Here is a 27,058-nt window from a genome sequence, read left to right on the forward strand (position 1 = left end):
TCCAGGAGCACTGGGCACCCACAAGTGAGAGCTGAATCCAGCCCTCCTTCCCTAACACAGCATCCCATGAGCTCATTGCCTTGAGACCATGGAGAGCCCCAGACAGCAACAGTCCTTTCAAGGGTGAAATCTCCTGCGTGAATTATTGGCTTCAGTTTTGGAAGAAGAAACCAGATTTCAAGCACAGCACTGAGGAAATCCCCTTTTATTAGAGACAGGCCAGCTCTGACACAGTGACGGACACATTCACAGAAGGCCTCTCAGGCAGACTGAGTGGGGGGTTCCTGCTGCTGGAGAAGTGGGATGAATTCAAAAAGTTCTCTACAAGCATGTTTATCACAGGGAGAATACCCAAGGCATAAGAGTTGTCTGAGATAAATTAGAAATCACCTGTGAAGAGGGATGGGCAGCTTATTGCTGCTGAAATAGTACCAGCTGAATCAGTTTGTTCACTGCGTCCTTGAGCTCCTTGTTCCTCATGCTGTAGATGAGGGGGTTCACTGCTGGAGGCACCACCGAGTACAGAACAGTCACCACCAGATCCAGAGCTGGCGAGGAGAGGGAGGGGGGCTTCAGGTAGGCAAAGATGCCAGTGCTGACAAACAGGGAGACCACGGCCAGGTGCGGGAGGCACATGGAAAAGGCTTTGTGCCGGCCCTGCTCAGAGGGGATCCTCAGCACAGCAGTGAAGATCTGCACATAGGACAGCACAATGAAAATGAAACACCCAAAGACTAAAGAGACACTAAACACAAGAAGCCCCACTTCCCTGAGGTAGGAGTCTGCGCAGCAGAGCTTGAGGATCTGGGGGATTTCACAGAAGAACTGGTCCACTGTGTTGCCTTGGCAGAGTGGTATTGAAAATGTGTTCCCAGTGTGCAGGAGAGCATTGAAAAACCACTGGCCCAGGCAGCTGCTGCCATTCTGACCGAAGATCTGCTGCTCATGAGGGTCCCATAGTGCAGGGGTCTGCAGATGGCAACATAGCGGTCATAGGCCATGACTGTGAGGAGATAAAACTCAGCTGAAATTAAGAAGAGAAACCAAAAGACCTGGGCAGCACATCCTGAGTAGGAAATGGCCCTGGTGTCCCTCAGGGAATTGGCCATGGATTTGGGGACAGTGGTGGAGATGGTGCCAAGGTCGAGGATGGAGAGGTTGAGGAGGAAGAAGTACATGGGGGTGTGGAGATGGTGGTCGCAGGCTATGGCTGTGATGATGAGGCCGTTGCCCAGGAGGGCAGCCAGGTAGATGCCCAGGAAGAGCGAGAAGTGCAACAGCTGCAGCTCCCGGGTGTCTGCAAACCCCAGGAGGAGGAACTCGTGCAGGAAGCTGCTGTTGGACATTTGCTGCCTCTGGGCTGTGGGGGAATGTCCAGGGAGGAAAAGACAGTGACAAGTTAGGACTGACTTGGAACAAAACCCACAGCATTTCTCAGAGCAACTCCCCACATTTCCTTTCTCCTTACCAGGAGGACCTTCCTTCACCTCCTCTGCTTGTGCTATAGTCTGTGCTTTCAGAGTCTACCATGAGGAATAGGGTCCTCTGTCCACAGGCTCCAGAGGAGTCAGCCCTGCTTGTTACACAGACTCTCAGAATCAAAACAGGATGGTCAGTCATTGTGCAGTGACAAAGTGTCCTTGCAGTGCTGTCAGCAGGATTAGGTGAGACTCCTGAACCCCTGGTTGGCTCAGCTCTAATCCCGTTGGCTGGGGACCCACGTGACCACCCAGCACAGGCATAATTCATTGCTATTGAAACACCTTAACCGCATAGTATGTGACAATTACTGCAGGAACACTTTGTATTTGACTCTTTACAAATGTCTTAGCTATGCACAAGCTGATCACTGTTGCAGCAAGGACACTTTGGGACACTCTACCCAGGATGCTTATCAACACATTTCAGCATACAAAATGGACTAGACACAGCAGGATTTACCACGGGGGAATTTCTACAACCTTCAGAAATTCCCACCTGCAGGGCTGCCATAACTACCGGTCAAATACTTAATTGTCTAGGTCTAGTCAATCACCTAGTTTCAAGGTGGTCCATTGTCTCATGACAACCTGTTCTCTCATCTGTGCAGATGACTGGCCAGGAAATTCTTGGGCCAGGCAAGGAGCTAATGACCAAAGTGCTCAGGGTGTGCACACAAGCGTAGCCCTGGTACCCAGCCCAACCACAAGTATGACTCCAGAACAAAACTGACTTTTCATATCTGCAGCTCATCTGTAACTTCAGTTCCTTAGCTCTCACCATGTGCTCTGCCACACGGGGTACATGGAGAGAGCAAACAGCAAGATGGATTTGGGGGTGAGGTGGGGGGGGCAGTTTCTCACCACACATGGGGCACATCTATTGAAGGGATAGAAATCCTTGGCTTTTTCCATTACGATAGAATCCTGAGGGGCAAAAGGGTTTCAGTTTGTGCATTGCCCAAAAGAGGATGTCTCCTTAGGGAGACTTGGTGCATTTCCCAGCCCTACAGACTGCATGGCCCAAAGATCCACAGGCTAGAGGGAGTCTTGGACCCCTCACTCCCATGCAAACACCTCCAGATGGGCACGCAGGAAAGCCTGCATGTTATTCAGCTGTGCAGTACATCCGCCTGCAGAGGAGGTTTTGCTCTCAGCCTCTCTGTCAGGCAGTGGTAAAATGGGCACATACAGGAGAGATGCACATCTGCTCTCCTGGAGCCTGGACTGCAAAGGAGTTGTCTCCTGCCCTGGATGCTGTGGCCTTGAGGGCAGAGGCTCTGCTAGGTAGCAGAGGAGACACAGGGGCTGGCTCAGGGGACGGCATCTGCATTGCAGAAGCTGTGAGGGAACTGCCCACAACCACCCTCCCACAGCCTTTCCTGTGAGAAGTTTCTTCTCTTTCATGCATCATCCTGCTGCTGCCTGGCACTGTCCTGGGGCAGATACCTTCAGGTTTGCAGGTGCTAAGGAGCAGCTAAGACCAACCCTGAGGAGGCTAATAAAGATTATGGTGGTGCTGCTCATAGGCAGAGGGGTGGCTGAGGGGATTTGCTGAGGTTCCTTGCAGACCTTTTGATCTCTCTGTGAAAGAGTTCAGGAGTCACAGTTACTTGTCTGAACTAAACAACTCTGTTTCCGTTCCAGCCCTGTCAAAGGATGGGGAGATTAAGCACAGACTCAGGAAGGAAAGCCCTGCCCTTTGCAGGTATGACCAGCATATACCTTCCTCTGGAGAAGTCCCCTTCAGAAAATGTGCTGGGGGTGATCTGGAGCTGAGAGCAGCCCTGACCCATGCAGCACCCTCTCAACAGGAGAAGGAACCTGCCCTGATGCAGAGCCATCCTGACAGACCCTCTCAGCTATGGAAGGTGCCAGCTTCAGCAGAACCCGCCAGGAACCACAGCAGCGTTGCCCTGCAGCCAGAGACTTACTGTGTCAAGGGCGGTGGAGATTTCTCCTCACAGTGAACACTCAGCCATCCTCCTGCTCCTGACTGTCTTTAGCTTCTGAGTCGCTTCTCTCATCCTGGCCTGCAGGCAGCACCCTGAGTCTTGCTGCTCCTTTAAGAGCAGCTGCTCCTGGACAGAGCTGTCTCTCTGCAGCACCTGCCAGGTTGCCATGGGCTCCTGCAGTCCCAGGAGACAGACCCAGCTCAGGAGCAGAGGCCCAGCTGAAATGTGACTTGTTCTGTGCCCTGTGCATCCTCGAGATGTTGCTGGGGCTCCAGGGTTGACAGTTCCTGAAAGGCAGCAGGGTCACCCAAGGGAAATGTCCACTGAAGGACACTAAAATAATCACTGATGGTCCCTCCCTAAACAGTGGAGAGAGACTGATTTCAGGATTGCAGTTGGTCTCACCAGAGGATGGTTATCTGAGAGAGGTGGAAATGTCTCACTCTAGAAGGTCCTGCTCCCACCTCATAAGAAGACAGGACACCTGCAAAAGACGAGAAGCCAGTTAATTGACTTGTGCTTCAGGGAGTGATTTAGAGGAAGAAATCGATACATCTAATGCCCATTGAGAAGCCCCTTGGCATGGACTGGCATTCAGCCTCCTGTGCACTCCACAAATGCACAGGAGGTGGGATTCCCCTTGCCCAGGTTTTGTGGTGCATAACATGGGTGTCTGCAGGCAATCTCCTTGTCCAAGCTTCCACTGTGCTCAATGGAGATGAAGGGGGGGGGGGGCGCCAGTTGTTTACGTACACACACACACTTTTGGACACTTGAGGTGCCAGAGGTGGTCCAACATGTGTGCGAGTGTCCCTTGCTCTGATGGAGCAGCTAAGAGACCCCCATCCTTGTGGAGCATCAGCTAGGGCCAGGTGGAGAATCTTCTTGGCCATCTGAAATGACACTTGATGTCTACTACTGCATGAGCTCCCCTCACTCTGAAGCTGAAAGATATGCAGATCTCCACCCTGCAAATACCTCGTGTAGTTTAGGGCAGGCACTTGAATTAATGCAATGACAAGAGGCCTGCGGGGCTGTCCAAAGCATGGGGTGTCCAGCAGGAAGGCACATCACACCAAGGTCTCCATTCATATACCTGCTCGTTTTCCTCTCCCAAAGCCTTTTCTCATTCCCAATGATAGGAACGGGGACCGTGCTAATGATTCAGCCACAGCATGGCTGGATCGCAGGCTGTTCAGGCCCAGGGACTTTCTCAGGGGCACCTTGTCCTTCCTGGACATCCGGTCACCTGTGTCACAGGCTCCAAGGTGCTGCAAAGTCACCTTGGGCACAGATGCTACAGGCTCAGCTCAGGCACCAAACACCTCTCCTGCCATGGCTGCATGGCCCAGCTCTGTTTGTCTCTGGCCTTGGGTACTGCAGGGTTTGCTCCCTTAGTGGGTGCCTCATATTATCATTGTATCGCCATCTGCTATCTACATCAGCAGGTCTCTGTGCTGAACTTTGGCCTTTGCATACCTGGTGTCCTTTGCTCCTGGGAACAGGTTTCACAGCAACAATGCTGTGCTCAGCCCTGGTGCCACAGCTGAGGTTCTGCAGCTCAAATATACACAAATGCACAAAGCCTGGGCCACAAAACAAGAGGAAGGGGAGATGCACAAGCTGTTGCAGAACTACAAAAGCAACATTAGGCAACCTGAGGCAGTCTGTGGATCACAGACCCCAGTTCCTATGGGGAGACTTTAATCTCCCCGGCATATCCTGGGAGGGCAATGCCACAGGGTAGAAAGAGTACAAGAGGATTCTGGAGGGTGTGGAGGACAACTTCTGAGCACAGCTAAGCCAGATAGGTCAGCAACGGTGACAGGAGTGTGTCATGGACCAAGTCTTCTCTGATCCCATTTCTAGGTAAACAAAAGAGAAGAAGGTGATGGGGAACAGTCAGCATAGATTTACTGAGGGGAAATGATGCCTCACCAGCCTGGTGGTCTTCTGTGTTAAAAGCACTGTGTACCTTGACTTTAGGAAGGCTGTTGACACTTTCTCCCACAGTATACTTGCATAGCAGTTAGTATGCAAGTTAGTCAGACAGCAGTGTGCCCAGGCAGCAAGGAAGGCCAACTGCCTGAAACAGGCTGAAAGCCTCCGACAGACCTGATGTCTTTGTCCCCTATAGCTGTTGTCTCTGCCACTGAGGCCTATGAGTAGACACCAGGGCCTCACTGTCCCCTTGTCCCCTGGGGAGCCCAGGAGGGCTCATGTCATTCTCTTGCATGAATATTGCACACCCCAACCTGCACGCTGCCCCCAGGAAGAGCCATGGAAAACACGTAGGGGAAAGGATCTCCCTTCCCAGGCTCTCAGTGTCCATGCTTGGACATTTTGTTTGAAAAACACACCAAGGGTTAACATGGTGTCAGAGCCACCTGCACATTTCCTTTGCCTACCTGTAATCAGTGATTACAATTTTCTGCTCTAATCAGCCCCCAATGAATCTTTGTTGCTAATGACCCTCAGTGGGATCTATTAACACTCTACAACAGTTTGGGATTTGCTTCTGACTTGACTTGAACATTTTGCTCAATCTCCTTGCAATAGCTGAGGATCATGGACTCAGTACCAAATACACCATGGGGCTCATTACAATGCAAAAAGCCCTGATGAACCACGTCTCTCCCTGTAATTTTCTTCAAGTAATGTACAGCTAATTGGTTTCATCAGTGTAGCTGAAAGACAGTGACTTCAGTTAGAACATAGTGTAAAGGGATCCCTGCTTTTAAAGGTTTTTAGGATTAGTATTCTTATTCAGCTTTCACAATAAGTGACAGCAACATTCTCCAAATGATATAGATCCAGAGTGTCTCCTAAGGAAGTGTGGACATGCAGGAAAAGCAGTGTCCCAGACGTCAGACGCTGTATGGACAATCTTCTTCCCCATCTCCTTAAACCTGCCATTTCTCTCATCAGCCACCTGGGACTTGCATCACTCCTGTTAAAGTCAAACCTTTCTCCACTGAAGTCTGCAACAGAATGTTACAGCTCATATGCCCCACTTCCCACCTGCTTCCCTTAGAGAACGAGCTGCAAATAGACACAGAAGAATTTTTCTTAATTGCAAGCCAGAAGGGATAAAAAAAAAAAAAAGGCATGCTATAGTTTCCTAAAATTAATTACACTCCTCAACTGTATGCTAAGTCCAAGCTGCCTCCAGTGAGGTCCCCTTTCCACAAGGGATAGCCTGGCTAGAAATGTTTTGGATAGATAGGAAATGCTAGATAGAAACAGAAGGAAGGACTTGCCCAGAGGAACAAGTTTTAAACTCCTCACAGTGCAAATCAGCAGCGCAGTATGGGAATGAACAAAGAGTAATGGAAGGAGTTACAGTGTTACAGTGCCCGGATAGGGTGCTGTAAAGGGGATGTTAGAAATTGTTAATGTAATCAGGACATGTGGAAAAAGAGGAGAGAGCCATACAGCTCCTGAGGGTCCTGCACCATGCTGGGGGCTGTGCTGCTCTTGGGCATCTTGGACCAGGTTGTGTTTCTGTACAAAAGTCTGGCAAACACTCTTTGCAAGCCCCTAGAGAGGAGGGATTTTTCTGGACACTCCGACAACCCAGGCAGGACTCAGGCATGTCAAGGGAAACCCATCCCACCCACACCAAACCCACTGCTCTCAATCCTGGGACCTTCCTGGCCCCTCCGACCAGGAGCAGGAGGGGGTTTGGGAGCATGACCACGTCCCAGACAAGCCTCTGTCAGGTCTTCAGCTCCACGACATGTCATAGCTTCAAGTGAGCTCTCTAAAGCAACACTTCCCATGGCCCTGGTGCACTGGCAAGACTTTGGGCAGACACCCAGGAGACAGGGCAGAGAAAGGACAGAGACCTCAGGGTGCACAGCGGGGCTCACAGTGTCACGAAGGGCGTGCCACGGGCTGGATAAGCAACTCAAAGAAGTAAACGAGTCCTTCCTTTTGCAATGAGTTGGAAAGCCCCATCTCTGACAGTATTCAAGGGGGATGGAGTCTCCCTTCTGCAAGAGTCACCCCAGGATTGTGCAAAGACTAGGAAGAGCAGGAAGGCTGGTTGTAGGGAAGTTCTCAAGCTTCAGCAGCTGCAGAGTTGGGAGCTGGTCACCTCACAAACTTCTGAATGATCCCAAATGCAGGTCCTGTGGCACTGCACCACCTTACAGGCTCTGCACTGGAGCCTGGACAGCAGCACTGTGGTGTGTGGGCATGTCCTGAGACGCCCAGAGTCAAAACTGTGGGATATGCAGGGTGCCAGGACTGCACATCCCCCAAGTGTGACAATGTCCTGGAGGGGGTCCAGGGTGCAAGGGAATGTATGCAAGGGAGAAGCACTACCTTGAGGTGACACAGAAAAGCCCATGGACAAACTCACGTTAAAGATGAGAAACAGCTTTCCCCAGGCTCAGCCAAAAGGAATGCAGGACAAAATTCATGGGAAATGGAAAACCCCCAAATTTGCTATCTGGGCTGGCCCATGGCTTTGGAGCCTGGCAGGGACCAGGGTCCTGGAGAAAGCCCCATGGATGATGTGCATTAAGGGCATATTTACCCTTCTCTGGCATATCCTCTCTATCTTAAGCATTGCAGATGGAGAAACCTTGTGGTGGATTTTTAAAAACTTTGGTGCCTAAAGGAGGAAGGCCATGTCCTCTCCCATGTTATCCTACTTTGACAAAAACAGCGACCCACAGCAGAAACCAGTTTTGAAGCTCACCAAAGCATCTCAGCCAAAGGCCACACTTTATGCTGTTTCATCCCACAAGACTTTGATCCTGCCTTTGAAAAATGCCAAACTTTAAACCAGCCTTGAAGCCGTGGATTCCCACACAGGTCTGCCCTGTGCAGAGACCTGTCAGTGCAGGGTTGTGGAAGTGACTTCTCCAGTGCCCCATTTGAGATATTTCACAGCCTTTGACACCATCTGGAGACATTCCTGAAGGATTTATCAGCAAGTTCTGGAAAATAACTGGGGTGAAGGGAGGTGACTGCTTCCCAGGACATGAGGGGAACTCTCTCTGCTCTCTCCCTGGCTGTGCCATCTCCATGGCAGTGACCTCCTGAGCCCCCAGATGACATGAGCTGAGGTCACAGTGGGATGTGCTGCATCACAGGGAGGTCTCCCTGATGCCACAGCAGTGCTCTCACTTCTCTGAGAGGCCTGGTTGCTGCTGGGCACCACTTTTGCATTCTCCACTGCTGGCCTTTGGAGCCACTCTGTGACAAGGACAGGGGATGAGAGCTGTGCTGGGACCCCTCACCAACAGGCAGAAGAGTAGGGACATGTTGGAGAGGAGTTTTGGGTGATGAGATGGGAAGAGTGTTCTTCCTCCTTGGCTGGAGAGACAAGCCGAGGGCAAGAGGACAAGCAAGATGGAGGACTGATGGACCAACACCATCAGCCCAGACTGCAGTTCCTTGTTCCCAGCACTCCTGCAGCTCTGCACTGAGGGTAAGGGCTTTGGGAGCTCCTTCCTGAGGGGTCACACAGGGACTGTTAACGGCAAAAAGGGCTGTGGATCTCAGGCTGGGGGGGGATGGCTGCAAAGGGTGGGGGCTGCCGTGACAGCCCTGTTGTAGGGTCCCAGTGGGGCCGAAGGGGCGGGTGGATGCTGCCCTGCCCTGCCCTGCCCGGGGGCAGAGGGCCCTGTCCACAGGTTCTGGCACCCCAGCCACGCCCAGGGCCCCCGCACTGGTGCCAGGGCCGGCACCAGCACCAGCCCCGGGGCTGCTCCTGCGCACCTGGCATGGTCCCCAGGCGCAGGGCAGCCAGGAGCCCTGTGGGGCCCCTGCAGCAGAGCCCAGACCCTGCGGGGCAGCAGCCGGGCCCCAGGGCCCCGCACTGCCCAGGCACATGGCGATGGGATGCCCCCAGGCCCCGCTGCGCCCCACCACACCCCAGCTGCCGCCCACAACATGGAGCCTCACGACGCAAGGGGGAGGGGAGGGGAGGGCCTGCCGGCCTGGTCACAGAGGGCTGCGGTGTTGCCATGGCATCACCCCCAGTGCTGCCCTCCAATTGGCTGGCAAGGGGAGGAGGCCGGTGCCATTAGCCCTGCTCCCAGGCCGGGCTGCAGAGCTCCTGAATCCCGGCTCTGCTGGTTCCACCCGCTGGGATGCCCTGGCCGCAGTCCTTCCCCGTGTCTCAGAGTGTCAGGGCCCCAAGCAGGAGAGTGCTTGTTGTCCTGGGGGTGTGGAGGATTTGCTGGGTGTGTTCAGCACTGGGGCAGGAACCAGACTTGGGAGTTGTGGGAAGGCTTCTCCCTCTGCCTGGGACATGAGGCCCTGCTGTCTGCAGCTCCATGGTCACTGCTCCCATGCAATCCTGCTGTTAGGAGATGTTGCCCAGAATTACTTGCAGGCCTTTCTGCAATTGCTAAGTTTCAGGGGCCAGGTGGAGGTGCTGCCTAGGCAGAAGCTGATGTTCTCTTGGGGCAGTAACTGGTGCGTAATGGGTGTTTTGCTGCACTGTGATCGTTGCAAGGCCCCGGGGCGAGTCTGGGCGGCCGCTCAGGAGGTGGCTGAGCCTTGGGGGAGGCAGGGGCAGCTGCAGGTGGCAATAGCCGCGTGGCCGGGCTGTGGGCAGGGAGGTCACGGCTGTCTGCGAGAGCTGGGCCAGGAGATCCCCAGTGTCAAATCAGCTCTTGGTCAGTAGCTGCCAGGCCAGCAGGAGACACGTGGCTCGGCTGTTGATTGCGAGGTCACTTCTGCTGGAGTCCCTGATAGGCTATCAGCAGGAACAAGGCTTGGCTGTTGATGGTGAGGTCACTTGTGACTGATGAACTGATTGGATAGCATGAGGGCTGTGGCTGGAAAGGAGACTGTGAGGTCACTTCCAGCTGAGCAGTGGTTGGGGCAGCAGCAGGTCCATGGCTGGGACATGTGCTTTGGAGCTCACTTCTGCCTGAGCAGCTGATAGGTTATCATTTGGCTCATGGCTGGGGAGGTTATCATGAGGTAACTGCAGTCTCAGAGGCTCATAGTCCAGTGACAGGCACATGGCTGTGAAGGGGACTGTGAGGTCATCTCCTTCTGAGTCCCTGATAGGCCAGCAGCAGGCCCCTGCCTGGGAAGGTCCTTGTGAGGTCACTGCAGACAGAGCAGCTGGCAGGCCAGCAGCTGGCACCTGGCTGGGAACTGACTCGGAGGTCCCTCCTGTCCCAGCAGCCTCCAGGGCTGCAGCAGGCGCCTGGCTGTAAAGGTGCCTGTGAGGTGCCTTCTGGGTGAGAAGCCGATAGGCCAGCAGCAGTCTGTGAAGTGGGGAATGTGCTGGTGAGGACAGTTGTGTGTCCTGTCTGTCTGTGATAAGACAGTAGCAGGCCCCTCGCTGGGAACTGACTTTGAGGTCCTTTCCTCCAGAGCAGCAGGGAGGCCAGCAGCAGCCACGTGGTGGAGAGATGTTTGTGAGCTCAGCTCTGTCTCAGTGCCTGACAGACTGTGTGGAGGCACATTGCTGGGAGGGTCGCTGTGAGGTCACTTGTCTGTGCAAGGCTAGCACTTGGCTAATGGCTTGGGCATTTGCTTGTGAGGTCACTTCTGCCTGAGTCCCTGATAGGCCAGCAGCAGGCAGATTGTTGGGGACCAAGGTTGAGTGATGCTGTGTAGGACAGCAGAGGATCTCTAAGGCAGAAAGTAATGATCTGGTAACTATGATTTGTGTCCAGAATGTGTGCACGTGAGTTGCCAGTGAGCATGTGTCTTCCTGCCTACGTGTCAGCAGCTGCGGTGGGCCTGTCCTGCTAGACTGTCCTGCCTGCCTGCTGGGCATCAGGAGATGCCTTCTACCTATCACAGGATGCCACAATGCCAAGGAGATACCTGGAGGGGTGGTTGAGCCTGATGGCTATATAACCAGCCATTGTGTTTTCAATAAAGGCTTCTCTTGCACCATTCTTCTTGTGGTCTGTGTCGTTGAATGCCACAGTACGGGGCAGACACCATAGGGTCTCTCAAAGGGGTTTGGGGCCTGTGTGCCAGCAACTGAATACCACCACCATGGCATGGAGGGAAGGTCCGTCCTGGCTACCTCCAGGGTGCTGCAGGACTGGGAGGCACTTCACACCAGAGTCTCCACTCGTGTGCCTATGCTTTCAAACCCTGACAGTTCTCCTTTTCCTGAATCTTCTCTCCCACTGATGGTATGAACAGTGAACATGCTAATGATGTCCACAGCATGGCTAGATCAAAGGCTATGCTATACCAGGGACCTTTTCAGCAGCAGCTTGCCTTTCTTGGACATCCTCTTCACCTCTGTCGCAGGCCCCAAAGTGCTTCAGAGTCACCTGGGGCTGCAAATCCCTCTCCTAGCTGGGTTGCGTGGCCCAGCTGTGTTTCTCTCTGGCTTTGGGGACTGCAGGTTTGCTCTCTTCATCAGCACCTTCTTTCAGCATCCCATTGCCATGTGCCACCCACTCCAGCATGTCTCTGCTATGGAGCAAAGCCTTTGCACATGTGACATCCTGGGCACTCAGTAACAGGTTTCCCTGTCATAAGGCTGCACTTGGACCTGGTGCCACAGCTGAGGTGCTGCAGCTCCAATGTGTACAAATGCCCTCAGCCTGGGGCACAGGCAAGAGGAGCTGGAGCTGTGCATGCTGTCACGGCAGTGTGGCATTGGTGGAGTAGCTGCTGAGACATGGAGGGACAGCTTGTGTGATTACAGAGCTGCAATTGATGGCTACAAGTTCTTCAGGAGAGACCAGGAGGGAAGGTGAGGAGGGAGGATGTCCTTTGTGTGAAGAGGAAGCTCAGCTGTACGGAGCTCTTCCATGGGATGCGCAAAGGGAGGCAGCCTTGAAGGGTAGAGGAGCTCAGGGGTTTGGACAATAGAGACCTGCTGAAGATGTGCAAGGAAAAGTGGCAAGGTGCGCACAGGGGGCAGAAAAACCCCATGCCAAAATATTCACCTATGGTCCCTCTCTAAACAGAGGACAGAAACCCATTCCGGCATTGTAGTTTGTCTCATCAGAGGATGGTTATCTGTGATAGGTGGAAATGTCCCACTCTGCAAGCCCCTCTTCCCATCTCTTCACTAGGCAGGACACCTAGATGGGGACAAGAAGGGAGGGGACACATGGTTCAGGTATTGATTCAGATGAGTCAGTCTGGGCATCTTATGCCAGTTTAGAAGGCTCTGGGCTGGACTGGGATTCAGCAGACTCCTTTGAACTCCACAAGCACACTGGAGGTGCGATTCCCCTTGCCCAAGCTGAAGTGAGCACAACATAGGTGTCTGCATGGGAGCTGCTTGTCTAAGCTCCCACTGTAATTGCTGGAGATGGAGGGTGGGAGCCAGTTGCCCATAAACAAGCACCTGGGGACATTTGAAGAGACAGAGGTGGTCCAAGGCATGTGCCAGTGTCTGCTTGCTCTGATGGAGCGACTATGAGCAAGATCCTCCTAGAGGATTCCCCACCAGGTGGGGAATTTCCTTGGCCATCTCAAATGACCCCAGATGCCTAATACTGCTAGACCACCACTCACTATGAAGTCGAGACATACGGGGATCCCTGCAGTGCAAAATCCTAACGTAATTCAGTGCAGACCCTTGATTTAATGACGTAGAAATAGGCTGGCAGGGCCATGTCGGATGCCTGGGTTATCCAGCACAACTGCATTTTTCTAGCAGATACACCATGGGACCCACAGGAAAGCCATGGCTTTTTGGAGTGGTGCTGGACAAGTGCCCCAGGCCATCTCCGGTTTCCCACCTGTGTCCAAACAAATGAATCCTACCTCTGCCTTTAGGCACAGTCTGTACTGTCCACATCCATGTGTGCAGTGTAAATGGGAGGCGCAGCATACCAAAGTCTCCACTCTACTCTCTGCACTCTCAAACCCTTCTTGCTCTTCTCTGTACTTGCGGAGGAGAGGAGAGTAGTGGATGTTATTTACCACAATTTTAGCAAGGTGTTTGATACTGTCTCACATTGTTTTCTCGTATACAAGTAAGCATTACAATACACTGGGTAGACAATTGGGTGGGTAAAAAGCTGGTTGGATGATCATGCTCAGAGGGTTTTTGTGAATGGGTTGTGCTTTACCTGGAAGACGGTGACAAACGGAGTATGCAGGGGTCTCTACTGGGATCTGTCCTGCTTAACACGTTCATCAGTGACCAGGAAGACACAACTCTCAACACATTTCTTTCCACAACAAAAATAACAAAAAAAAAAAAATCAGTTGCATTATTGTACTATAGGAAAAAAAAAAAAAAAAGGTTAGAAGAAGGGCATGAGCTGCAGTCAGGCTGCAGCTGGCATTCCTCAGCTCTCAGCAGTGTCATTTCTTTCTGGGTAACATGAATGCAATTGTCCTCTACCTCCGAGGTGTAAGCACAGGGCAACTGGGAACAAGGGGGATGGACAGGCGAGCCCTCCTGCCTCTGCACTAAAGCCAGAGTGATTCCTTTTGCCTCCCAGGAGTCACAGCTGTTCACTCTGAGTGCAGCTGCAATGCTGAGGATCTCTATGTCCTCACAGCAAGCTCAGCTAGCACAAACCAGAACTCAAGCCATGGAGCTCAATGACAGTCCTACTGAGATGGGGAGAAATGAAATGCTTGTGTTTGCAGGGGTTTATGAGAAAATATTGTTCACAGAAGTCTGTCCTAACTTGTCAATGTCTCTTCTTCCTTAGAAAATCCTCCTATATCCTATAGGAGCAAATGTCCAACAGCAGCTCCCTCAACAAGTTCCTCCTCCTGGCATTTGCGGACACACGGGAGCTGCAGCTCTTGCCCTTCTTGCCCTTCCTGGGCGTCTACCTGGCTGCCCTCCTGGGCAACGGCCTCATCATCACAGCCATAGCCTGCGACCACCACCTCCACACCCCCATGTACTTCTTCCTCCTCAACCTCTCCATCCTGGACCCTGCTTCCATCTCCATCACTGTCCCCAAATCCATGGCCAATTCCCTGTGGGACACCAGGGCCATTTCCTACTCAGGATGTGCTGCCCAGGTCTTTCTGCTTCTCTTTTCATTGTCAGCAGAGTGCTCTCTTCTCACTGTTATGGCCTATGACCGATTTGCTGCCACCTGCAGACCCCTGCACTACGGGACCCTCATGGGCAGCAGAGCTTGTGTCCAAATGGCAGCAGCTGCCTGGGCCAGTGGTTTTCTCTATGCTCTCCTGCACACTGGGAACACATTTTCTATACCACTCTGCCATGGCAATGTTGTGGAGCAGTTCTTCTGTGCAGTTCCCCAGATCCTCAAGCTCTCCTGCTCAGACTCCTACCTCAGGGAAGTTGGACTTATTGTGGTTAGTGCCTGTTTAGCCTTTGGGTGTTTCATTTTCATCGTGCTGTCCTACGTGCAGATCTTCACTGCTGTGCTGAGGATCCCCTCTGAGCAGGGCCAGCACAAAGCCTTTTCCATGTGCCTCCCACACCTGGCTGTGGTCTCCTTGCTCATCAGCACTGTCATGTTTGCCTACCTGAAGCCCCCCTCCATCTCCTCCCCAGCTCTGGATCTGGTGGTGTCTGTTCTGTACGTGGTGGTGCCTCCAGCAGTGAACCCCCTCCTCTACAGCATGAGGAACAAGGAGATCCAGGAGGCAGTGAGGAAACTCTTTCAGCTGGTACTAGTTCAGCAGCAATGAGCTGCCCATCTCTCCTCACAAGCAATTCCCTGTTTATCTCCAGCAGCTCTTGTGCATTGTGCATTCTGTCTGCGATAGTCACATTTGTGCACAAGTTTGTATTCCTCCCACTTCTCCAAAGTCGCAAAGCCCATCTCTCTAACCCAGAGGCCTTCTGTAAATCTGCCTATCACTGTGTCAGAGGTGGCCTCCCAAGTAGCATCTCTGTAATAAAAGGGGATCTCCTTAGTACTGTACCCGAACGATAGGCTCTTTTTCCCACGCTGGAGCCAAGAATGCACTCAGGGAATTGCACCCAAAAAGGTCCTGTTGCTGTGCTTGGGATTTCCATTGGCTAAGGGGGATGTGCGCAGAGGGTGATGTGCGAGGGAGGGAGGGCTGGATGGAGCCCTCACTTGTGGGTGCCCAGTGCCCCTGGAGAGGGTGAGTGGTCAAGAGGTCTTTGCTGGGGACTGTCCCACCTATTAGAGTGCTGGTGAGAGATGTCCATCCTTCTGGAAGGGAGTATGGAGCCACCCGGAGAGCACAGGGGATCTCCAGGGGCAGCGTGTGCCTGGGATGGGCAGTGAGTGGAGACCCCCCAAACCAGGGGTAGTCACCTAAAGGTGAAGGGCCAAACCGAGGAATGCAGCACATCAGGGCTCTGCAGTCTCAGGAGAGGGAGTGGGCTGGGTCTAAGGACACCTCTGAACCCCTCCTGAGCAATGTGAAATGGCCTGTGATTGCTCCAAGCACCCTCCACAGCTACAGACCCTGGGGAGGGTTTGTCAGGTGCAATGATGCTGGTCCAGATGGCTATGCCCTGACCAGGATGGCCAGTGTGGAGTCACCCTGGGGCCTCACATCTGGTTGCCTTGCAGAGCAGCACTGCCAACCCAGGGCCTTGCAGGAAGCACAAGGGAGGGGTGCAGGAATGGCCGTCTAGGCCAGCACGGACACACTGACCTGGGAAAGGCTCTCTAGGGAGCAGGGATGTCTCCAGAGAAGAGCAAAGGAGCAATTGTGTGCTTGTGGGGAGGAATAAATGAAAACCTGTTTCCGTGTGTGTCAGCTCCGGGCAGGCTGCTCTGTCACTGGAGCTGCCTGAGGAGCCCCGGGGCCAGGACTCTTGTGCTGTGCTGGGGAGAGGGGCTGCCCAGAGGGGCTGCAGGCAGCCAGGGTTAAGGATCTCTGGTCATGAGAGCAGTGGAGACATGGAGTGCCTGGCCTCCATTGCCTTGTGCCATTGCTGGCCCCCAGGTGTGGGGCTGATGGGGAGGCTGACTCCCCTCTCTGCCCCCCAGCAGCTGCTGTGCCCTGCAGAGGGGCTGGGGCTGTGGGGTGAGTGCCCAGAGCTCTGCAGCCCCCTGCCACAGGCACTGCTGTGGGGCCACCCCAGCCTGGTCTGCTCTGCTGGGTGGGCTGGGGAGAGGGCAGGGGAGGTGGGGAGAGCTGGGGAGGGTCTGGTCTGGTCTGGAAAGGGCCCAGGAGAGGACAAATGCCAGCAGGCAGCTCCTGCGTGTGAACGGCAGTGTGGGAGCACACAGCCATGTGCTTGCAGGCAAATGCAGGTCTGCTGGGAAAGGCAGCAGGACATGGTGGGTGCAGGAGAGGAGAGCCCAGGTTGTTCCCTGTGTTGCACGGACACAGTGGGGAAGCTGCCCCAGGGCCATTGTCCCAGACCAGCCCCTCACATCACCCCTTTCCAGCACTGGCTGCTCACCCAGCTGTGGAGTGGTCCATGGCCAGCTCCATCCTCCTGCAGGTCCCTGTATCCCGATAGAGGGGAAAAGGCCAGCCTTGCATGGCCTCTCTTCTGCACCAGAACCCCGCAGATGCTGAAGCACAGCTGTCTGCTGACCTCCATGTGGGGCACAGCCCAGACTGGGCAGGGGCTGGGTGCTTGGAATCCTCAGACTCCAGGGGATCATTTAAGAGTCATTTAATAATACCCCAGCAGTTTCCATGTCCGAGGTCTGTGGTTCCAGGTCCAGCTGAGCTCTGGCTTTCCCCACTCCATCCCTGCATGCACGGACAAGGTCTCGATGCTCCCCCTGGGCAGCCCATGCCCCTTCCACCCTCTGTGCACTTCCATCCCAGCACCCTGAGCACTGGTGCTGCTGCCAGGGCAGAGGTGGAGGATCCCCCGGAGCAGCTCCTCAGGGAGCTCCCCAGGGAAATGCTGTGCCCAGCCCCAGCCTCAGCCCCAGCCCCAGTGTGGCAGAGGGGAGCTGCCCTCTCCCAACCCACCCTGGCAGTGCCAGCCCCACCTCAGCCTGCTCCTGAAAGGCTCCAGTGCAGCCCTGGAGGGAGCTGGAGCTGCCTTGAGCCTGGAGCAGTCTGGCAGCAGGAGGGTTTGACATGGGCACGGCAGTAGCAGTGCTGGGAGCAGGGGAGGAGCAGGGAAATTGTGGCAGAGACCCCTGCCCTCGGCTGCATGGCCAGGGCACTGGAGGGGTGATGCCTTTGTGGCTGATCAGGCTCCAGGTTCAGGGTGGATGCCAGCTCAAAGGTAGGAGCACCAAGATTTTCATGGGCTTCAGTGCAGCTGTGACCATGGTGAAGGCAAGTGGGCAGACCCAGGCGCAGGCAACTGTGAAAGCTGGGGGTGGAAAAGTCAACGTGGGGCTGGTGAAGATCCTCCCTCTGCTCCCTATGGGGAAGAGAGTCCCCAGGCAATGCTGGACTCCACTTTGGCTGATGGGAGAGGAGCACAGGGAGGTTGGAAGAGGCAGATGGAGCCTCTCAGGGTTCATGAGGGAGTTTTCCAAACACCAAGACTGAGCCAGGGAGGGGCATTGGGATCTTCCCCCGATGCTCTCCCAGCCGAGCTCATTCTGCTCTGCCCCAGGTGCTCTTGTCCCCGTGCCAGTGGTGCCAGAGTAGAGGCTGAGAATTCATGGATTCACAGAGGAGTTTTGGTGGGAAGGGATCTCTGGAGGTCTCCAGTCCAACCTCCCACACAAAGCAGGGCTGTAGGAGCCCTGCAGTCCCATCTGGCCATCACTGGACTGTGCCTGACCCTGGTTAGGATCCCCAAGCCTGCTCTGCTCCTCTTGTCCAGGCTCTGCAGAACGGCACCTCTCATCAGTGGGTCCCTGCCCCACCTGCCTTGCTGGCACCCTCGGCTCCCGGATCCGCTTCCCACATGGAGCAGCCCTGCTGTGGGGCCATGGACCGTGCTGGTTGGGGTGGGAAGCAGACCCAGCTGGACAGGTGTCACCACCACTGATACTGCTGGCACTTGTCTGTGCCCATGGACAGTGCTCAGAGGGACCCCAAGATGTTGGCAATAGCAGGAGATGTGTTTGGGGGGACACTAGCTCCAGCCTGTGGTGTTTCACTGAGGGTGCAGGAATCACTCTCCAGGGCCCCTTCCCTGGGACTCCTGGGTCCCCACTGCCTCTCCTGCAATTGCAGAGCCCTCGTTTCCCCATGCATACCTGGATTTAGTGCTCTACCTTCTGGTTACTCCACTGTGGACCATCCCTCACTTTGTGAGGCCCCACTCACTGCCCTCCCCCAGGTACACGCTGACCCTGGAGATCCCCTGAGCTCTCCTGGGGGTTCAGATTCCCCTCCAGAAGGATGGGCATCTCTCATCAGCACTGTCACCTGTGAGACAGCCCCAGGCAGGCAATTCAGAGACCATTCCCCATCCCCACTGGCACTGGTCACTGAGAAATGAGCTCTGAGTGCAGCCCTCGGTCCCTAACAGATCACCCAGGGACTCTGAGCTCATCCTCTTGAGCCCATGGAGTACGGAAGTAGAACACCAGACCTCTTAGTGATCCAACCCCTCAAGCATATTGTTGACTCCATCTCCTGAAGAAAGGCCAGATTTCAGGCACGTCACAGGGGAGATCCCCTTTTATTGTGGAAATGTTATTCTGGAGGCCAGGACTGACATAAGGGTGCCCATTGCCTGCTCCTGCCTGTACTTCCAGGACACATGCACGTGGAAACACAAGCCTACCACCACCAGGTCATGAGAACTCCTGGGCCATATCCACAGAGCACAGAAGGTCAGCATGGAAATGAAGAAAACAACTCTAAAAAGAAGAAGTCCTGCTGCTGTGCGGGGATGTGTCTCCAGGAAAGCTGCAGCCTCCATGGGAAGGCTGCAGTGAGGAAATGCCTGCTGTGGCAGTGGGGGGGATGATACTGTCAAGCACGGAGTCTGTCCCCACAAGCTGCTGCCTGACTCCCCTCCCCTCCCCTCCCCCTCCACTTGTAGTGTTGGGGCACAGGAGAGGGAAGGGACCAGCCCACGGTGACAGCTGGCTGCCACCCTCGCAGAAACGGGGTGTGAGATCACACCCTGACTGTGGCCAGGGGAGCTGAGCTCTCCTAATGGACACCGGACCCGTGGTCTCACCCTGACTATACTTGTCTGAGCCTGACTCTGTGCCCCTGAGGTTTCTTGGTGTCAGTGCTGAAAGAGACACTGCAAAGGGAAACTCTCCTTATTGCCCTGAGGGCATCCAAGGCAACTCAAACCAGGGACTCTGAGGTTTCCCCATTTCTGCTGGTGAAGGAGGAAGCCTGGCTTCCTGCTTCAACACAGTCTCTGGGTGAGACTGAAAGAAGAGATTCCTGAGGACGAGTGGCATGAACCTATTTTTTTTTTTTTTTTTTTTTTGCAAGAGCGTATCAAAGAAAAGTAAGAAAAAAGAGAAATGAACAACACATTCTTGAACTTTCTGAACAATACAGTCTTGAGGCCAAATATCCTGGGAATGATAAGTGGATGCACATGGGACAGTTATTGGTGCTGATCTTGGACCCACTGGAACAGTTTCCTCAGTGCCTCCTTGAGCTCCTTGTTCCTCATGCTGTAGATGAGGGGGTTCACTGCTGGAGGCACCACCGAGTACAGAACAGCCACCACCAGATCCAGAGCTGGGGAGGAGAGGGAGGGGGGCTTCAGGTAGGCAAACATGACAGTGCTGAGAAACAGGGAGACCACGGCCAGGTGCGGGAGGCACATGGAAAAGGCTTTGTGCTGGCCCTGCTCAGAGGGGATCCTCAGCACAGCAGTGAAGATCTGCACGTAGGACAGCACAATGAAAACGAAACACCCAAAGCTTAAACAGCCACTAACCACAAGAAGCCTGACTTCCCTGAGGTAGGATTCTGAGCAGGAGCGCTTGAGGATCTGAGGGATTTCACAGAAGAACTGGTCCACTGTGTTGCCTTGGCAGAGTGGTATTGAAAATGTGTTAGCAGTGTGCAGGAGAGCATTGAGAAAACCACTGGCCCAGGCAGCTGCTGCCATTTTCATACAAGCTCTGCTGTCCAGGAGGATCCCATAGTGCAGGGGTTTGCAGATGGCAACATAGCGGTCATAGGCCATGACTGTGAGGAGAGAATACTCTGCTGAAAATAAGAAAAAGAAGAAAAAGACTTGGGCAGCACATCCTGAGTAGGAAATGGCCCTGGTGTTCCACAGGGAATTGGCCATGGATTTGGGGAGAGTGGTGGAGATGGAGCCAAGGTCGAGGAGGGAGAGGTTGAGGAGGAAGAAGTACATGGGGGTGTGGAGGCGGTGGTTGCAGGCTATGGCTGTGATGATGAGGCCGTTGCCCAGGAGGGCAGCCAGGTAGATGCCCAGGAAGAGAGCGAAGTGCAAGAGCTGCATCTCCCGTGTGTCTGCGAATGCCAGGAGGAGGAACTCGTTGAAGGAGCTGCTGTTGGTCATTTGGTCCCACTGGGCTTTGGGGATTGTCTAAGGAGGAAAAGACATTGGCAAGTTAGGGGAGACCTTCCAAGGAAAAAGAAAAAAAAATCTAATTGAAAATACTACTTTGCGTCTCTCTTTTTTGGGAGGATCTCTGGGCAGGTACTTTGCTTGAGCTCTGATTTGTGCTGCCTGAGTGTGCTGTGAGGAGCAGAAGCCTCTGCCCATGGGCTGCAGAGGAGCAAGTCCTGATGTACAGTAGTGGGAACATGGGAATGCAGGTAAACAGCTCGGACTCTCATAATTTCTGTCAAATAAAATCTATTCATCCTGTGGAAGGGCTTTTCAATGTCTTCAGTACCTGCTCTAAAGAATGAGGGTTGAGAAACAGAGTTTTAGGGATTTTTTAAATGGGGTTTATTTTCTTTTAGATGCCCCTGTTACCCCTGGGGAGTGTTCCTCAAAGGTAGAAATTCTCAGCATTTCTACTATGAGTCTTTAAAAACAAAAAGATTCACTGCCACTTGGTGCAGAGTGAGGACAGCTTGTCTGTCTATTAGCCTTGTTCCCAGCTGTCCTGTGCTCCCACCTCTTTGAGCTGGGGGATGATCACACTCATATGTTGCCCTAAAAAGAAACTAGCCACATCTGGGAGCAGATGAGTCCAGTTTCAAAGTGCAGATCTCCAACCTTCTCCGCCTTTCTCAGGGCACCAGAGGGAGGTCTCTACACTCCCCTTCTAGCCAAGGACACACAGGGCTCTTTTCAGATGCCCATATACAGCCTCCCACCACAATCTCCATGCTCTCAGCACCTCTGCAGCTTCTTTGTTTGCCTCTCAGATATCACAGAGATGCTGTGAGACAGCAGTGCCTTTCTAGAGGGCAGCTCGCAGCCTGGCAGGACCCAACAGGGAAACAGTCAAAGGACCATTAGGACTGACGATGGGTTCTCCTTAAGGGACAGTCAGCTCAATTCCTAATCCCACAGACTGCATTTCCTGGAGCTGCACAGGCTAGAAGGGGGCTGCGGACACTCTACTCCAGTGCAGACCCCTCTCTTGCACAACTCGCAGGGCAGGTGTCTCAACTGCAGCTGAAAAACCCCCAACCCCAGGGAGCTCGAGAGAAGAACAGGAGCAGCATGGAGAGGAGGGGAAAGAAGAAGCAACACCATGATCCTGCTGCCAAGGGAGGCAAGGAGAGAGACAGACAGGCACTCGGGAAAGCCTTCACCTTACCCAGCCAGGCATGCTGCCTCCCAGACTGTGACATCGCAGGGCAGTCACTCTCAGCCCCTTTGTTGGGCAGCAGTAAACTTGCCCGTGGTAGGAGAGAAGCCCCTCTCCTCTGCCAGAGGTCTGGCTGCAGAGGAGGCGGCTCATGCCCTGCACCCCATGGCTGTCAAGGCAGAGGCTCTGCTGGGTGGGAGAGGAGACATGGGAGGCTTGCTCGGAAGAAGCCGTCTGCATTGCAGGGACTGACCAAGACTTGCTCAAATCCATCCTGCCATAATGATTGTTAGCAGTTCCCTCTCCTTCCCTGCCCATCTCTGCTGCCTGGCACTGTCCTTGCCGGCAGCTCTTTCTCTGTCCCAACATCTTTTCCCTGCCAGTGCTCCCAGACCCCTTCCCACCCTCTGTGTGCTCAGTTCTGCCCTACAGAAACTGCCCAGGACAGGGCACTGGGCACAGGTATCTCTGTTCTCACAGGTCCTAAGGAGCAGGTCAGAAAAGCTCTTAAAAGGCAATAAAGGTGCTGCTGGTGCTGTCTGTCGGCTGAGGTGGGGTTGAAGGGGTTTGCTGGAGTTTCTCACAGACCTATTGATCTCTGAGAGTGAAGGTTTCAGAGTCCATGTTCCTTGCCAAACCAGAAGGCTCTTTCCTCTTTTCTCCTTGCCAAAATTAGGATGTATTTTTTCTAGTTTTAGTAGTACTAACGAGCTTTTACTAGAAGGAAAACTCCTTCCCTTTCAATTAGCCTTTTTTTGACCTTCCTCTGAAAAGACCCTTTGGACATAACCTGTGCATGAGCTCGCACTGCTGGCACCTCTGATCCATGCAGCACCTTCTCAACAGGAGAATGAACCTGTCCTGCCACAGGTCACTGAATTCATGACTCAATCTATCAGTTATAGGATGGACTGGGTTCAGAAGACCCCTCCAGGAACCTCAGTAGCATTGCCCTGAAGCCAGACGCTTACCGTGTCAGGGGCTGTGAAGATTCCTCCCACAAGAAGCTCTCCTCTGTCCTCCCACTCCTCACTGCCTTCCACTTCTCGCTGCCTTCTCTCATCTCATGTCAGCAGCAGCAGGCAGTGCCCGCAGCCCTGCTGCTCTTGGCAGAGGAGCTGCTCCTGCACACAGCTGTGTCTGGGCAGTGCTGCCAGGTTGCCATGAGCTCCCTCCATCCCAGGAGCCTGGCCCCACTCAGGAGCAGAGGCCCGGCTGATGTCCTCAATTTCTCTGTCCCTTGTGCTCCCTCCTCCTGGGAAATGTTCACTCAGGTAGACTAAAATAATCACTTATTCTCCTTTGGTAAAGAGTGGAGAAAGACAGATTCCAACACTGCAGTTTATTTCATCAGAGGATGACTATCTGTGATAGGTGGAAATGTCCCACTCTCGAAGTCCCTATTCCCATCTCTTAACTAGGCAGGACACCTAGAAAAGGGACAAGAAGGGAGCTCATGGACACGTGGTTCAGGTGTTGTTGCAGATGAGTCTCTCTGGGTATCTCATGCCAGTTTAGAAGCCTCTGGGATGCAGTGGGATTCAGATCCCTCCTGTGAACCCCACAAACACACAGGAGGTGAGATTCCCCTTACCAAGCCAAAGTGAGCACAACAGAGGTGTCTGCATGGGAGCTCCTTGTCTATGCTCCCATTGGAATCACTGGAGATGGAGGGTGGGAGTCAGCTGGACACACACAAACACCTGGTGACAGCTGAAGAGGCAGAGGTGGTCCCAGGCATGTGCCAGTGTCTGCTTGCTCTGATGGAGCAACTATGAGACCCACATCCTTCTGGAGCATTAGGTGGGGGCCAGATGAGGAATCTTCTTGGTCGTCTCAAATGACCCTGGATGCCTACTACAACCACAGCTTATCTCACTAGGGAGCTGAGACATCTGAAGATCCCAATGTTAAAAACAGCTATTGTGGTTCAGTGCAGACACTTCATTTAATGACACAGAAATAGGCCTGTGGGGCCATTTCAGATGCCTGGGATGTCCAGGACAACCACGTGTCCCTAGCAGATACAGCATGGGACCTACAGGAAAAGCATGCCCCTTCAGAGTGGTTGCCGGGGCAGTGTCCCAGGGCATCTCAGGTTTCCTGCCTGTGCCCCAACAAATGAATCCCATCACTGTCTTTAGGCAAAATCTGCACTGTCTGCATCCAACTGCACTTCCTAAATGGGAGAGGCACATCACACCAAGGTTTCTGCTCTAGTCTCTACCCTCTCCAACCCTTCTAGCTCTCTTCCCCCTGAATGTCTTCTCACTCCTCAATATGATAAGAACAGGCACTGGGCTCACGGTGTCCTTAGGGTGGCTGGATCACAAGCTGCCCAGGCCCAGGGGCTTCTTCAGTCACACCCTGTTCTACCTGGAGATTGGTTCAAGTTTGCCACAGGCCCTAAGGTGCTGCAGAGGCAGCTCAGGCAGCAAACCCCTCTCCTGGCATTCCTGCACAGCCCAGCTCTGTTTCTCCCTGGCCTTGGGCACTGCAGGGTTTGCTTTCTTTGTGGCAACCTCCTTTCACCATTACATTGCCACCTGCTATCCATGCCAGCATGTCACCACTTCCAATCAAAGTCTTTGCATACATGAGGTCTTTGGTAACATGTTTTCCTGTGACAAATCTTGACAGCTCTGCCTGTTGTGGTGCTCAGGGCAGCTCCCCAAGCAGCACAGCTTTGCCTGAGGGACCTCTTGGTCCTCGGCCTCTGCTCCAGCACAGCTGGAGCAAGAACAAGAGCTCCTGGGCCAGGCCAACATCCCCCTGGCACAGTCCCTGCGACAGTCTTCGGTGCCCCATCTCCCCACAGCCCTCCTGCTTTGGCAGCCTCCACAGTTTCTGTACCTTGCCCAGCCCTGGCCATGTCCCACGCAGGGGTCAGCACACAGCCGTCCCCAGGGCCTGCTGGGGTCTGGGCCAGGAGAGAGGCTGCCTAGGCCTGGCTCTTCCCCTCCATACAGGCACTGAGCCCAGCAGGAACGAGCTGGCCGCACAGCAAGACTCGCCCATAAACCTGGGCTGTGCAGCCAGGGCTGCAAATGGCCTCCACTCTCCTGCGCCCGGCATGTCTTGCTTCCCCTCCATGAGACCTGGCTCTGCCCCACAAACCCACCGGTGTGTGTCCTCACCCCAGGGAGGGCATCAGTGCTGGCCTGCCTGGCCACTCCTGGAGCCTCCCCTGTGCTCCCCGCAGGGCCCCGAGCTGGCGGTGCTGCTCTGCAGAGCGAGCGGGTTGTGGTGTCCCAGGGCCAGGGGGTGACTCCGCACTGGCCGTGGTGGTTGGGGTGAGAAGCAGGCCCAGCTGGATGGGCATCATTGCACCTGACAACCCCCTACCAAGGGGTCTGTGGCCATGGATGATGCTCTGAGCAATCACAGGGCATTTCAGATGGCTCAGGCTGTGTTCAGGTGTGTCCTGAGAAGCAACCCGGGGTTTGTCAAAGAAGGTGACATGAACCACTCTCCAGGCTCCCTTCTCCATGCCTGCAGGGTCCCCACTGTGGGCATCTGTCACCAGCCCTGTCATAGGGCAGACAGTCCCAGGCAGATACCGCTTGACCATTCAGCACCTCCAGGAGCACTGGGCACCCACAAGTCAGAGCTGAATGCAGCCCTCATTCCCTAACACAGCACCCCATGAGCTCATCGCCTTGACCCCATGGAGACCTCCCAGAAAGCAACAGTCCTTTTCAGGGTGAAAGCCCTTCGGTGAATTCTTGCCTCCAGTTGTGGAAGAAGAAACCAGATTTCAAGCACTGCACTGAGGAAATCCCCTTTTATTAGAGACAGGCCAGCTCTGACACAGTGACAGACACATTCACAGAAGGCCTCTGGGTCAGACAGACTGGGTTTGTGTGTCTGGAGATGTGGGATGAATTCAAAAACTTCTGTACAAACACGAGTATTAGAGGGAGAATGCCCAAAGCATGAGAGCTGTCTGAGAAAATTAGAAATCACCTGTGAATAGGCAGCTTACTGCTGCTGAACTAATACCACTTGAATGAGTTTCCTCAGGGCCTCCTTGAGCTCCTTGTTCCTCAAGCTGTAGATGAGGGGGTTCACTGCTGGAGGCACCACCGAGTACAGAACAGACACCACCAGATCCAGAGCTGGGGAGGAGAGGGAGGGGGGCTTCAGGTAGGCAAACATTGGTGTGCTGATGAACAGGGAGACCACGGCCAGGTGAGGGAGGCACATGGAAAAGGCTTTGTGCCGGCCCTGCTCAGAGGGGATCCTCAGCACGACTGTGAAGATCTGCACGTAGGACACCACAATGAAAATGAAACACCCAAAGCCTAAACAGGCACTAACCACAATAAGTCCAACTTCCCTGAGGTAGGATTCTGAGCAGGAGAGCTTGAGGATCTGGGGGATTTCACAGAAGAACTGGCCCACTGTGTTGCCTTGGCAGAGTGGTGTTGAAAATGTGTTAGCAGTGTGCAGGAGAGCATTGAGAAAACCACTGCCCCAGGCAGCTGCTGCCATTTTGGCACAAGCTCTGCTGTCCATGATGGTCCCATAGTGCAGGGGTCTGCAGATGGCAACGTAGCGGTCATAGGCCATGACTGTGAGGACAGAATACTGTGCTGAAAACAAGAATGCAACCAGGAAGACCTGGGCAACACATCCCAAATAGGAAATGGCCCTGGTGTCCCACAGGGAATTGGCCATGGATCTGGGGACAGTGGTGGAGATGGAGCTGATGTCGAGGAGGGAGAGGTTGAGGAGGAAGAAGTACATGGGGGTGTGGAGGTGGTGGTCGCAGGCTATGGCTGTGATGATGAGGCCGTTGCCCAGGAGGGCAGCCAGGTAGATGCCCAGGAAGAGCGAGAAGTGCAAGAGCTGCAGCTCCCGTGTGTCTGCAAAAGCCAGGAGGAAGAACTCGTTGAGGGAGCTGCTGTTGGACATTTTGCTATCTTCGGGCATGGGGGACTGTCCAAAGGAGAAAACACATTGAGAAGTTTGGAGAGACTACAAGCAAAAAAACCCAGTTGTTGCTGTTCTCATACAACCCCCCACTTTGCCTCTCTCTTTACTGAGAGCATCTCTGTGCAGCTCCCTTGCTTGGGCTCCACTTTGCACTGGCTGAGTGTGCTGCTGTGAGGAGCAGGGGCCTCTGCCTCTGCACTCCAGA

The 27,058-nt window shown here is 54.0% G+C and overlaps 2 protein-coding genes across 2 annotated transcripts; one reads left to right on the forward strand and one right to left on the reverse strand.

Annotated features, from left to right (window-relative positions):
• The first annotated feature begins 14,089 nt into the window (after nucleotides 1–14,089).
• LOC135326232 (olfactory receptor 14A16-like) lies at nucleotides 14,090–15,025 on the forward strand. Its single transcript, XM_064504081.1, has one exon. The coding sequence runs from the start codon at nucleotides 14,090–14,092 to the stop codon at nucleotides 15,023–15,025; it is 936 nt and encodes a 311-aa protein (XP_064360151.1).
• Nucleotides 15,026–25,896: 10,871 nt separating this feature from the next.
• On the reverse strand, nucleotides 25,897–26,832 carry LOC135326233 (olfactory receptor 14A16-like). The gene has a single exon (XM_064504082.1). The coding sequence runs from the start codon at nucleotides 26,830–26,832 to the stop codon at nucleotides 25,897–25,899; it is 936 nt and encodes a 311-aa protein (XP_064360152.1).
• Between the last annotated feature and the right edge of the window lie 226 nt (nucleotides 26,833–27,058).

This window comes from Dromaius novaehollandiae, unplaced genomic scaffold (genome assembly GCF_036370855.1).
Source record: "Dromaius novaehollandiae isolate bDroNov1 unplaced genomic scaffold, bDroNov1.hap1 HAP1_SCAFFOLD_37, whole genome shotgun sequence".
Classification (NCBI taxonomy): domain Eukaryota; kingdom Metazoa; phylum Chordata; class Aves; order Casuariiformes; family Dromaiidae; genus Dromaius; species Dromaius novaehollandiae.

What these genes read in the sequence shown, in the direction of transcription:
- LOC135326233 (XM_064504082.1), bottom strand. Translation starts at nt 26,832, where the DNA reads ATGTCCAACAGCAGCTCCCTCAACGAGTTCTTCCTCCTGGCTTTTGCA.
- LOC135326232 (XM_064504081.1), top strand. Translation starts at nt 14,090, where the DNA reads ATGTCCAACAGCAGCTCCCTCAACAAGTTCCTCCTCCTGGCATTTGCG.